We start from the raw sequence: 13,072 nt of genomic DNA, 5'->3' as shown, positions 1-13,072 counted from the left end.
TCTCCACTGAACGTAAAATCTCTCTAATTTTGTCAAAGAAAAATAACCAGGGAATGTAGGGAAATGCTGACTTCCATGAGTTGACTTGGGAGGAAAGATGGTAGCAGGTTAAAAGCAATTTAGAACCACGGAGCTGGGTGGCTGGGCCTGATCCAAGCAACAGGGAGCAGGGGGAAATCCATCTGGTCTTCAGGAGAGGAATATCTGTAGTGAGCATTTGTGATGTTCAACCTGTACTAAACTGTCCTTAGAGGTCAATGCTGGAAGGACTTGTTTCTTTCTTTAAAACCATTGTACTTGGAGAAATTAAAATAGCTGCTTCAGCATTCTTTGTAAAGCTTTTTTTTTTTTTTTCTTATTTATCTGCAAACTACTTAGAGTAAAATTAGAGGTAGAGCTTTCCTTTAAAGCTTTGCAGTTAGACTTAAAAAGATCTGGTGAGTTTTTTCCTCTCAAAATTTTCTCCACAGTTTTGTCCTGACTGATACCAGAACTGGAGTCCAAGTCCATGCAGAATTCTTACTGTAAAGTGACCAGTCTTTTAGAGTTTGTGAAGCACTCTCATAGCCTAACTTGCCTGCTTTGAAGTTATCCCTTAAAAACACCTGAGGTGAGATATACTTGGTGAAGAGAGAAAATGATGAGAAAGCTATCTGAACTTTGAGAAGAAACTGTGTGGTAAAGGGCTTTAGGTGGCAAAGTCAACACTAAGTGAAGAGGGTTCACTGAAAAAGGAAACACAAATCCTATTTGGAATAACTGATAACGGGTAAAATGCAGCCCCTCCTGACATCAGTGTGATTAAAAAAAATATTCTTGGGACACGGGAAAGTATTTGATCTTTATCCTTTCCACAGTGACATAGAAGTCTGGCAGAGGAGGGATGGTGTCAGTTCAATGGTCCTGGAAGCTGTGTGCCAACAGAGCTGCTTTCTATGAGTGTAGTATTTTTCTTGGGATGTTCTGAAATAACACACATAAGTAGATCCATTTCTACAGCTTTTCATTTTATGTCAGTCTGCTACATTCAGGGAATAAATGTAGATTTTGGCTTTTATTTTAACCCTCCCAATGAAAGATGGGGACAAATAGATGTAAGTGGTTGAATTATTACAGTTTAGAAAGTGACTGCTTGTCATCTGAGACACAGTAGCTGATTATGTACATGTTCCCAACCTGTTACTAATATACTAGTTTAAATCTGATGATTGAACTTTTTAATTTTAGTTTGCAATGGACTAGGTGTATGTACATGATTATTTAATATGGTTCAACTGATAAGAAATACATTAAAATGAGAACTCCATGATTTTCTTATTAACCGACCCTTTTCATAGATACCCTTGTGGCACAGGGAAACATTAGGATGTTACAGGAGAGAACACTGGCACTATTTTTTACCCTTTTTTTCCCCCCTTTTTTCCTGTTCCGTGGTCCAAAGCCTTCCAGTCTTCCCAGACTTGTGTTCGACAACTGCAGTTAGTCTTATTTATTATTACCACTAGTTTTTACAATGAATTATTGCAGCATATCAAGAAGTAACTTAATAATCAGATCATGCCCTTGCTCTGCGCTTCCCAAATAACCTGCCTTTGCAGTAGAGCAGCTTTTGAGTGTTATTCCTTGCTGTTATGTCATGCAGTGCTCTTGTTCTCCTCTTACTTTCTCTCTGCCAAAAAAGAAATTAATTAGCTGAGGAAAAGAGATGTTTTATACTGAATCAATACTGAACACTGTCACAAACTTAATGCCTCCAGCAATGTATCAACAAGCTTGCAAGAGGTGAACAAACCAATCATAATGTTGAGAGAGGAAAGAAGAGGACAGGGAATAGTTTGTCATTTGTTATTTGTGAAAAGGGAGACCTTCCTGCAATATGACTTGGCTTTCTAGTACCCTGCACTGAAGCTAAATTTTGTGGTTGTCTTATTGGTGTGCTTCCTTCACTGTGTGTTTGCAGGGTATATGTGCTTTTGTTTTCACCTTTCATCTACATTGTGGTTACTGCTGCTGTTTAGAGGAGTAGATGCAGCACATCTGACAAGGAACAGGTGGCTTCATTGGAGGGTATTGCTCATGGCCCAAGTAGGTGAAGTACCTCTTGTTCCCTGCCTTTTGTTATTTAAGTACATTGGAACATTCTTCCAGGCACAGTCCTTCACTGTGGGTTTTTATTGTTTTTGTCAGTGTGGCTCTAAAAAAGTAGTTGATATTTCCTATTGACACTGAAAGCAGAGTGGGAGAACAGTCTCAGTCTTCCACCTCAGCATTATGGTTTTCTTTCTCTTCAAGATTATTATTTTTTTTTTTTAAAAATAAGTGCAGGTCTATATTTCAAGGAGATGCTCTCTGCAGCACAAATATGAATGGTTCATATTTCCTTATGCTGTCCCATAAAGAATCTCTATCCTTGAATGAAATCAGGCATTGATTTATGCGTGACATGCTGTTTTGGTTATGAACTCCCTGAAAACACAACACTTTCTGTCTGGTGGCTTGGCAAGACCCACACAGCCACTCCGTGCATCCCTCAAGAAGATGATCTCCAGGATTCTCATAAGCATCTGATTGCTGAGGCTACATTTCCGCTCCATTTCGTAAATGAAAAATAAACGTTTCTCTTGACAAAGAGAATGGGGGTAATTTGCCAAACAGCTGTAATAAAAAGAAGAGTATAAACCTTTTAGATGGAGCTCATGGGTTCTGTGGCCCACGATGCTCAAGTGTTAATACAAGCAAATAGTGTTACTCCCATTGTAGCTGTGACACAAATGTAATAATTACTGTCTCACAGGAGCAATTTGAGGATACGTTTTTGGTACTTTCTTGTTTTGGCTGTCTTCTGTTGATCAAGATCTTTGATTTTTGCTACAGCATATTAATGTTTTTGTTACGATATTTAATGCATGGAATGCAATGAGTGAGAATAATTCCCACTACATGTAGCTCTCACCAGCATCTTCAGATATGTGGATCCCTCTCAGGAATGGCCTTATCTAGGATTTTTGTAGTGGTGAAACAAAGCTGTCTCTGGCACTGAGAGAAAAGTGTCATGAAAATCCTCTTGGTAAAATTGCAGCCATGACAGGGTTAGAATTTATCTTTATGCTGCTGTACAGACTCTGCTTGAAGCATATAAGGAAAATATAGAATCATAGAATAGTTTGGGTTGGAAGGGACCTCAAAGATCATCTAGTTCCAACCCCCCTGCCATGGACAGGGAAACCCTCCACTACGCCATGTTGCTCAAAGCCTCATCCAACCTGGCCTTGAACACTGCCAGGGATGGGACATCGACAACTTCTCTGGGCAACCTGTTTCAGTGCCTCACCACCCTCAGAGCGAAGAATTTCTTCCTTAGATCTAATCTAAATCTACCCTCTTTCAGTTTAAATCCATTGCCCCTTGTCTCATCACTACACAGCCTTGTAAAAAGTCCCTCTCCAGCTTTCCTGTAGGCCCCCTTAAAGTACTGGAAGGCTGCAATAATATCACCCCGGAGCCCTCTCTTCTCCAGGCTGAACAGCCCCAACTCTCCCAACCTGTCTTCATAGGAGAGGTGTTCCAGCCCTCCGATCATCTTTGTGGCCCTCCTCTGGACCCGCTCCAGGAGCTCCATGCCCTTCTTGTGTTGGGGACTCCAGAGCTGAACGCAGTATTCCAGGTGGGGTGTCATGAGAGCAGAGCAGAGGGCAGAATCACCTCCCTCGACCTGCTGCCCACGCTTCTTTTGATGCAGCCCACGATACAACTGGCTTTCTGGGCTGCAAGTGCTCATTGCTGGCTCATGTTGAACTTCTCATCGACCAGCACTCCCTAGTCCTTTTCCTCTGTGCTGCTCTGGTTCTCTGAACAGAGTACAAGTTCAACAGAGCTGAAAAAAATGAAAAAAGTTGTTAAAAATTAGCAAAGTATTATGGGGCTCAAAGTATGCTACTGGCTCACCTAGTATTGAGTACAGGCCAGAAAGAAAATCAGTTTTGTTTGTAGCCTCACAATAATAAATACTTTGGCTTTTCAGAGCTGATTCTGATAACAAAAGGCAGTTGCAGATAAGACTGGATCTTTTTGTCACTGGTTCTTCCAAAGGAAAAATGGTCCTCAGCCCACAGCCCTGTTGCAAGTCTTCACTGGCTACCATCTCACACAGATTTCTTTCATTACATTTCCCCTCTCAGCTGTTGCATGTGTGTGGACTAGAAATGGATGTACCCAGCAAGCTGGTACAGATGGATATGTTCTTGGCTGTTGCGCAGAATTAATTAGTGTTTTCTGTTCTATATGTACTCTTACCTTGTGCGTTATTCTAGTAGCTGAGTGCATTGAACAATGTATCTAACATCTGTCACGTGTTCATTTTCTCCCTGATCCTTTGCCCTGGAGTGAGAGCACGGCAAACAGACCTTGAGAAGACTTCCCGGATCATCAAGTTTTGTCTCTGACTGTTGCAGACATCTACATTATGCAATGCTCTTGTGAGCTGAGCAAGTGCCAGTCTAACATCAGATCACTTTCTTTGTACTGCTATTGGAAAGTTGTTCCACGACTTTCATACAAGGTTTAGAAAGATTTCATTTTCAGCTTTAGATTTTTTTCTGCCTTTTTTCCCTGTTTCGTTTTGTGTCAGCGTTGTTCTTGATCTTAATCAGCTTTTTTCCTTCGTCACACTTAACTGAATTTCTAGGGAACAATCTTACTTCCTCTTAGCCTATATTTTGGTAGGTGGTGGTACTGTTAGTACAGATGTGACTGTGTTTGAGGTAATTGTTATTCCATTAAAATTGAAGCTGGGAAAAAACATTCCAAGTGGATTTAGTTTTTCATTTGTTGAAATCATTAACTTGAATTACACAGCAGAGTTAGTGCTGTACTTATGTATGAGAAAATCCCATCCTACCTTAATATTCAGGTAGGAAACCTACTAGATTTATTTTCTAATATGTATTGCCTAAACATCTAAGATGATTCAGTTTAGTCCCCTGGCTCACCTTAGGTAAGACTTTAAGAATAATCCTACTCGTTTCAAATGAGTCTATGTTGCGTGAACTTCCACATGAAATTGGAAAATATATCCTAATTTCCTTCTAAAGCATAAGGTGCTTGCTAAAGGCAAGTCAGCAATGAGGCTGTCTTGCTTCAGTCTGGGACCTGAGGCAAGTTATAAAAGCAGTGAAGCTCAAACTGCCTAGTGTCAGGTCCTGGGGTAAATCCCTTAGTGACTGCAGGTCGTGGCCTATAAATATACAGAAGTGTCTCCACCTGTGTCCTTTTCAGCGTATGACAAACCCTATATGAGGCCACGTCGTTTACCCAAATGCAGGGTCATGCCACAGGGCTGCTGTGCTGAGCCCACAGCGGGGGCTGCTTGGTGGCGTGTTCCCACTGGGCATGGCTCTTCGTCTCTCCTCCCCTCCCTGCAGCCAGGCAGGGCCCTGGCATCGCTCCCACTCTGGAGTGTGTCTGGCTCACAGACAAAAAAGCAGACTGACCTGCTTGCTGTATCTGGCACTGAGTCACAGATTGGAAAAGAGGCCATTCTGCTGTGCTGCAAATTTGTGAGAAACTGGGGCAGCTCAGTGCAAAAGGATGTGAGACTTGAGTCTTGTGTTTGACACTAGACCTGGCAGGTTCGGCTGCATCTGAGTATGACTATGACTGTCACAGTGTGTCTGCATAGTGTGTCTGATGCGCGCCAAACAATCCACATTTCTGGAAAAGTGTATTTATTTTTGTTGGATTTATAAAGAATGCCGTAACTGTCTCTTGCTGTATTGTCTCTCTGGTGGCTACGCCTTTTGAGTTGTGTTGTTTTTGTGGAGGAAGTTAGGCTGATTTCGAAGTATTGCTCACTGCGATCTGCTATTTGAAATTATTGCTGCAAAGAGGGAAGATGGACCTCTTCAATCACCCCTGGCTTGAAAATGTCTGGATCTAGAAGCGATCAGCATATCTGATATTACTCCCACAATAAATTAAGCAAATATATTGCTAATGTAGACAGCATAAAATTCATGCTTCGCTTTTTGAACCATTTCTTGTTACTGTTAATAGACAATTTTTTGTAATCCATCTGCTACTCTTGCCTGCTTGATGTTCATCACAAATCCTGTGCTCATGGCAGGCATAAAATTTTCAAAGAAAACTTGAGATTTTGCCTGTCTCCATAGCTGAAGGCAGTCTGAGTTTTGTAAGGTGTTAATTCAGCTTGCAAAATACATAAATAGAAAAATGAAGGGAATTTGAGAGTCAGCTTTGATATTGTCTGGACCACAAAGTTAAAATATTTCTATATTAGGAAGAGTTATTTCTGAAGTTCTTACAGATAGAAAATCTCCTATTCCAAGAAAAACATTGAGCCTAAATTTTAACTGTCACAAACATTGGTCAGTTGGATTAGTATAAGTGGCTTTCAAAATACTACCAGGTCATTTTGTTTCAAGTTTATGCCCATCATTCATTCACTTTAATGAGGGATAATACTTTTCTTTTACTGCATGTGGTACAGAATGGCTTGGAATGAAATCCTTTTTTCTCTTCACTGTGACTGTTTTCCTGGACTAACAGAACCATGATTTTTGCCATAGAAATGTTAATAGAACTTTAGCCTTATCGTCTGAGCTGTCCTTGTCTCCTTGTCTGCCTGTCCATCACTCTTTTGCCTTTAATATTCACTGGTAAATCAATGTAAGAAAAGAAACTTGCAGTCTCCAGGTCAGTTAAGACCTACTGATACGTGAAAATCTTGTTGCTCCACTGAACTGTCAGTATGTTCTCTTTGGTGGATCTCCTTTGCTCTTCCTTCTGGTAATGCTAATTGATTTTTTTTTTTTTTTTTTTAGGAAAACTATCCCTTTCCCAGCACAGCCAACCATTAATTGGTTGAATGCATGTCGTAATATAAACTTTTTTTTTTTTTAAAACAGGAAATTATGGGGAAAGTGGAATGGAAGCCTTCAAAGAGCTGGCTGCCCAAGAGGGTCTCTGCATTGCTCACTCTGACAAGATCTACAGCAACGCTGGGGAAAAGAGCTTTGATCGCCTGCTCCGCAAGTTGCGAGAAAGATTACCCAAGGCTAGAGTGGTAGTTTGCTTCTGCGAGGGAATGACAGTAAGGGGGATCCTCATCGCCATGAGGCGCCTGGGAGTGCTTGGGGAGTTCCTGCTAATTGGAAGGTAAAACTCCAAGTGTGATGTCTCTGCCCATCCTCTCCCTCCCGTCCTGCAGGCAGTCTTTTCATTTCAGAAGCGTGCAAATCGGGCTACCCGTGATTTCTGTCTTTACTTGTCTAATGAATGAAAAGTGGCAAGATGGTAGAGCAGATCTCAGGAATAAGATATGAAGGTGTATGCCAACTTAATCAGTGGTGTTAACTTTTGCTGATCTAAATGTTAATTACTATTTTATATGGATATGAGATGGTGGTTTTGTGCTTTTGCTCACTCTAGGAAAAGGTTTCATGCACAGATTCTAGAACCGAAGCAGGGAGTAAAGAATTCTTGTGTCAGAATGTGATCTGGAAGGTGATACATGACAAAATTTCATGTGTTTCACTAAGGATGCATCCTGATAATTTGAAACTCCAAATTATTGAATGATTTTGATTACTTGAACTTTATTCCAGTCAGTCTTATGATTACAACCTGGCATTCTCAGTGGTATGCTTTGTTCTGGTCTTTGCTGTGGAAAGCTGGGGCACTGATAGCAGGCAGACTTGTTTGTTTTTCAAAACATAAAACTTACTGACTTGGCAATCAGCATGTGTGAGTGTTTTTGTATTATCAGAGTAACAGTGCAGAAGTGTATTGGACAGGCAAAGGCTGTTTATCAAAATGAGAACAGTTGCTTTTTTCTTCTAGAGTTTACCTTTGTAGATATTCACTGAAATACGGTCACTTTAGTTCTATCACGTATAGTCTATCCACATTTCCATTATTGTTACATTTCTTATTTTGAGGCTTCTTTGACTTTCACCTTGATTTTTGTAATGTCTTTATGTCTGGTTTTCCATCTCAATGAATCTTGCTCAAACGATGAGGACTGACATTTTCTGTCTTCTCTGTTAGTTTGAGAATGTCTCTTTTAATCCTTCTATTTACTCTTTGTTTCTTTCTTATTTATTGCTTAAACACCATTCTTTCAAGGCCTTTGACAACTGTCTCCATACCTACTTAGCTTCTGTTGCTTTTATATTCTGTTGTCATTCTGATCTATCAGACTTCTGTGTCTTTGTGTCTGTTGTCGTCATGTCTGGGATGCTCTCCTTTAGCCCTGTGCTATAATATTGGTCTTTCCCTGACTGTATCACTCCTCAAACCCCACAATTGTGATTTCAATAAGTCAGATAGCTAATCTGGCCTAAGTAATCATCTGAAGCAATCAATGGCTCTCCTTTCATTGTTTATTTTTTGTTGCAGTCTTTGATTGTAATCTATTTGGAGCAGAGACTGTATCTCCAGAAGTATGTAAAGATAAGATATAGCACATTTGGAAAACCGTCAGAGTTAAAATGAAACAAAGAGTAAGGCAGTATTGAAAACGGTGTTATGTTCTGAGTTTGTGCATGTGCTTTTCGTTTGCATCATTCAATACACGTCATTTTTAATGACTAATGCAATGTTTCAGGACTGACATGTTTTAAGTATGTTTTTTCAGTGAACGGAAGAAATTAACTATAATAAAACTAGTCTGGGTGAGGTGACAGCATCCCTAGTCATTTTGTGAATGCCTTGCAGCTTTAGGCAATGGTATGCTTTCTTCATGTATTATTGTCACTCTGTAGTGGTGTCTTATTTTTCACCTGATTTTGGTGCTCCCTCTTGTCGCTGGCCATGCAGAAAGCCAAAAGAAATCAGTCTAGTCTCCCACATTAAGCACCAAAACTGGGTACTTTAGCGGGTACAAACCTTAGTTTCCTATCAGGCTGTTTACTTGATCGCCTCCTTCATGGATGTGTGGAACGTTTCAGATTGAAATTTTGACTAAAAGCCCTTGCCAAGTATTATGCTACTCTGTTTAGTTCAATTGTTTGCCTTAGAATCTGCCCAACAGTGTTGCTCTGAGCTTTTTTCAGAACTTTACTTATTAAAAGCTAATAATGGATATTCTTTGGAAACCGCAATGTGTTTTTCAGGTAGGTTTTCACATACTCTTATTTTTTATGCTGGTGATTGGGTATGGGAGAGTCCTATATAAGGCTGGGTGGGCTGATCCAATTGTAAACCAGGCTGTCTATTGCTTTGCTTAGTCTGGATTGTGCCCAACAGCTGCTTGAAATAAAAAATATTATAGAGCTTGCACATGTTTTAAATGTGTTTGCAGAAATAAAAGAAGAGATATTTTCTTTGAATTGTCCTAATTGAGTGATTTTTAAAAAATGGCAAATCTAGCAAACTTATTCACAAGTAAGTTGCAGTGAAACTGCAGTGCTGTGAATTTGGTCATCTATATACGAACAGGAACCAAGGCACGCATTAACATTGCTCTGACATGCTGTTTAGTCTTTTTTATTCAAGTATCCAGCTAAACAAAACCCAAAAGCCTTTTAAGAACATTCTTTTAATTGAGAGAAGTGTGAGTGAATGAGAAATCAAGATTTTTTGCAATAAGGAGATAAACAAAGCTTTTAATTTACCCATAGGTTTGTTATCAGCTGCACTGTATCAACCTCATACTCTGCTCTGACTCACTGTAAAGAGAAAGCCTTTATAAAGGGACACCTGGCTAAATAGCTGTCTTCCTGATCTGTCTTCAATATTGCTATTGATTAAAGCAGACAGGCACAGCTTAGCTCAACTAAATTCAAAGTATCAGAAAGAGAGCTGGGAACTAAATTTAACTTCACTTTAATCTGGGAATGGTACATTGGGAATTATAGGGGTTACACTGAGCCAGGACTAGGTCATCAGATACTGAGGACTTTTCTGGGATCGGCTGACTTTTCTCAGGCATGGAGTTAGGACTCTGTTTGTGCTGTTTGAGGGTTCTCAAATTCAGATTGGAGATCTAACAAGAAGTTCAGTCTCCTTACTTCTCGAAGTGAGAGTCTGTTGTATTAGTGACAAGAAAGGGAATTCCTATTTTTGAACCTGGAGAGAAGTGTTGAGACAGAACAGAAGAAGAGGTTACAATCCTGCCTGAGGGAGAATGGCAGATGTTCTGAAATCGATACAGTGTCCAAATGTAGCAGAGAGTTCAGGGAGAAGATTTATTATGCTATGAAATTAAGGATGATAAAGCTTTAAAAGGTGGCTGATAATCAAAAAGAAAGGAGAAGGCAAAAAACAATCATAGCTTTGTATAAAAACAATTGTTGGAGTAGTATTGGAGTAACTAAAGACAAAAATTATGCTAAGAAAATAAACTGTGCTCTTAAGGGAACTCAGGTGATAGCTCTTTTAGCAGAAATTAGTTTTGATGTGATGAGACTGTGTAGAAAGATATTCAACATCGTGTGTCTAATCATGTTTATGCAGGCCATTGGGTTTTATATTACTTAATAAACATCAATTAGGTTTTATGAGAATCTTGCAAGATGGATGAATTTCCTGTATATCCCCTGGGATGATGCATCAAGACAAGACATGTAGCTGACTTTCCAGCATCTGTGTGGGTAATGCAAAGCAAATGAAAGATGCAAACGAAATCCCCAATTTTAAGAGTTGCTCTGAGATTGTTGCAGAAGAGACATGTTAGATAAATAACTGGAAATGAAAATGCTCTTTTGCAATTTGACAATTTCTCAAACTCCTACACACAATGATTTATGTAAACATATGAGGAACTTTAGGAAGGAAGGGATATATTAGTGCACATACTGTTTTTCAATGTAACACTTGCTAATGGACTATGTAAGGCTTTAGTTCTGAAGGTTTTCCAATTTTTTATTATGGTCTCCATTAGTATGACTCTATGGGTTGTTGTAGAACTATGAATTTTAAATACTGGTAGGGTGACCTCTCCTGAAAGTTTGGACACTTGGCAGTGAAGATATGGTTGGATTGTCTGCTGTGAACCCAGTGAATGACAGAGGGCAAGTCAGTTCTTTTTCTATATCTAATAAAACCCTTTTAGCATAGGGTGACAAAGCTTCCACAATGTGCTGAAATTTTTCCTGGCTGCCCTCCCTCCACAAGCCAATATTAGTAATGATGCTTTTGGTGTTTAACTTCACACTTTCTAAAATATTGACAAGGCATCATCAATGTAAGCTGTTTGGTCCTATTATCTGATGTTGTTGGATATGTGGAACCTGATTTCATTCAGATATAAGATTAAAGAACTTGATGAGTTGACACAGAAATGTGCCCTAACACAGTCAATCCCTGGGTCGCAGGGTGTCTGGGAGGATTTGGGCAGGTGCCTAGGGCAGTTACCTCTTTCCAAAACCTGGGATTTTATGCCTGAACAGGCATGCAGTCCCATTCAACTGGTGCACCACTTGACAGTAGAGTGCCTCATCTACCTGAATGAGACCCATCGTTTCTTAGCATTGTGATTGTGACTACTGAGCCTCTATTGAGCTCCATCAGAGCAGAGGAAGGAGGACCTCTACATCTGAGGACACCATGGTTAAGATAGGGACCCAAACACTATCTACAATAATCACCCTGGTACTCAAAAAGAAAAACTGGGAGCAGAAATTGACAGGCTCATAGCATTGATTACTAAGGGAGGAAGAATCTGATCAGGAAGCTGATCTTTTGGCAAGGAAACAGGAGGAGGTGACCGAAGTCACTCTATAGGTAGAAAACACATGGTTTTGTTCCTTGAGCTAGCTTTGAGATATGCAGAAAGACTGTGTTTGCCAGCCAGGCAAATGGATTGCTGCCTGGTTGCTCAGATGCTGGAATACTGAGGCTAACAGTCAGGAGTTAAAAGGTTAGGAAGCCCAGAAGCTGGGGTACTTCACTAGGGACCAGTCAATAGACAAAGAAATTGGAAAATAGGCAACAATCTGAAACCTTCGGAGGTGACTCCTGTCAAGCATGAAGGCAAAGTATCTCTTTAGGGCTGTCTTGTAGATTTCTGAGGGAAGCAGATCACTGCAGAGAAAGGTGTTATTTTAATTCGTGTCTTTGTTTCTCACTATCCAAATCTATTTTAACTGGAAATAAATTGAATTAATTTGCCCTAAGTTGAGTCTCTTTTGCCTGTGATGGTAACTGTTAAACAACCTTCCTGTCTTTATTTTGACCCTTGACATTTTTCATCCTATTTTCTATGCCTCTCCTGTTGTGTGAGGTTAGTTGGCAAGCAGCTGGGTAGGCATTAGACTACCTGCCACAGATGACATAGGTATTTCTCTTTCTCTTTTATTCACTTCTGACATCACAAATATCATAAATAATGTAGAGTATTGCAAATACCCCCTTCCATATCTGGCTAAAAAGACTGCCTGCCTCTTCCTCCCAATGAGTCCCTGGTGCCAGTGGCTCATGCATTGCCTACAAAGTGACTGAGAATATTCTGCTGCTAGACTGGGATCTCTTTCATAAAGAGGGTGACCATCTGTCGTGGGTTAGGCCAATCCGGCAACTAAACCCCACGCAGCTCTCCCACTCCAGTAAAATGGAGAGGAGAAAAATGTAATAAAAGAGCTGAGGATCGAGACAGGAACAGAGGAGCACACACCAACCACGGTCCCGGGCAAAAGAGGCTGTTTTCTTAAAGCAAAACTATTTATTAACAGCCACCTAGAAAGAAAAAAACCCAAACAAAAACAGTTACTTGAGAGGATAACAAGAAAACAAGGCCAGGTCTTAAAAAACCAACACCACTCCCCCCTTTTGCCTCTTCTTCCTGGCTCTACCTCCTCCCCCCAGCGGCACAGGGGGGCAGGGAATGGGGGAGTGCGGGTCAGTTCATTCCAAGTTGTTACTGCCGCTTCTTTTAAAGGAAAAGGAGTCCTTACACCATTGTCCCTTGATCCAGTGGATCCCCTACTCACGGCGAAAACGTGAATACTACCCGCTGGGGGGCAAATCCTTACCCCATCAGATTGCCCCAAGTGCGGGCTTTACCAGTCCTGGACTTTTAAGGAGCTGTAGCCACTCGCTCTGGCGTGGGTCATCA

At 40.5% G+C, this 13,072-nt stretch overlaps 1 protein-coding gene across 3 annotated transcripts in view; it reads left to right on the top strand.

The window, feature by feature from the left end:
* GRM1 (glutamate metabotropic receptor 1) overlaps positions 1-13,072 on the top strand; it is a 194,553-nt gene that overhangs the window by 32,437 nt on the left and 149,044 nt on the right. For all 3 annotated transcript variants that reach the window (XM_086626622.1, XM_086626632.1, XM_086626625.1), the window contains exon 2: positions 6,924-7,173. In XM_086626622.1, coding sequence (XP_086482748.1) covers positions 6,924-7,173 — 250 coding nt within the window. The remainder of the gene's footprint in view (positions 1-6,923; positions 7,174-13,072) is intronic.

The sequence above is a fragment of the Tauraco erythrolophus genome, chromosome 2 (genome assembly GCF_009769465.1).
Source record: "Tauraco erythrolophus isolate bTauEry1 chromosome 2, bTauEry1.pri, whole genome shotgun sequence".
Classification (NCBI taxonomy): domain Eukaryota; kingdom Metazoa; phylum Chordata; class Aves; order Musophagiformes; family Musophagidae; genus Tauraco; species Tauraco erythrolophus.
This window is presented reverse-complemented; position numbering and strand designations above follow the sequence as displayed.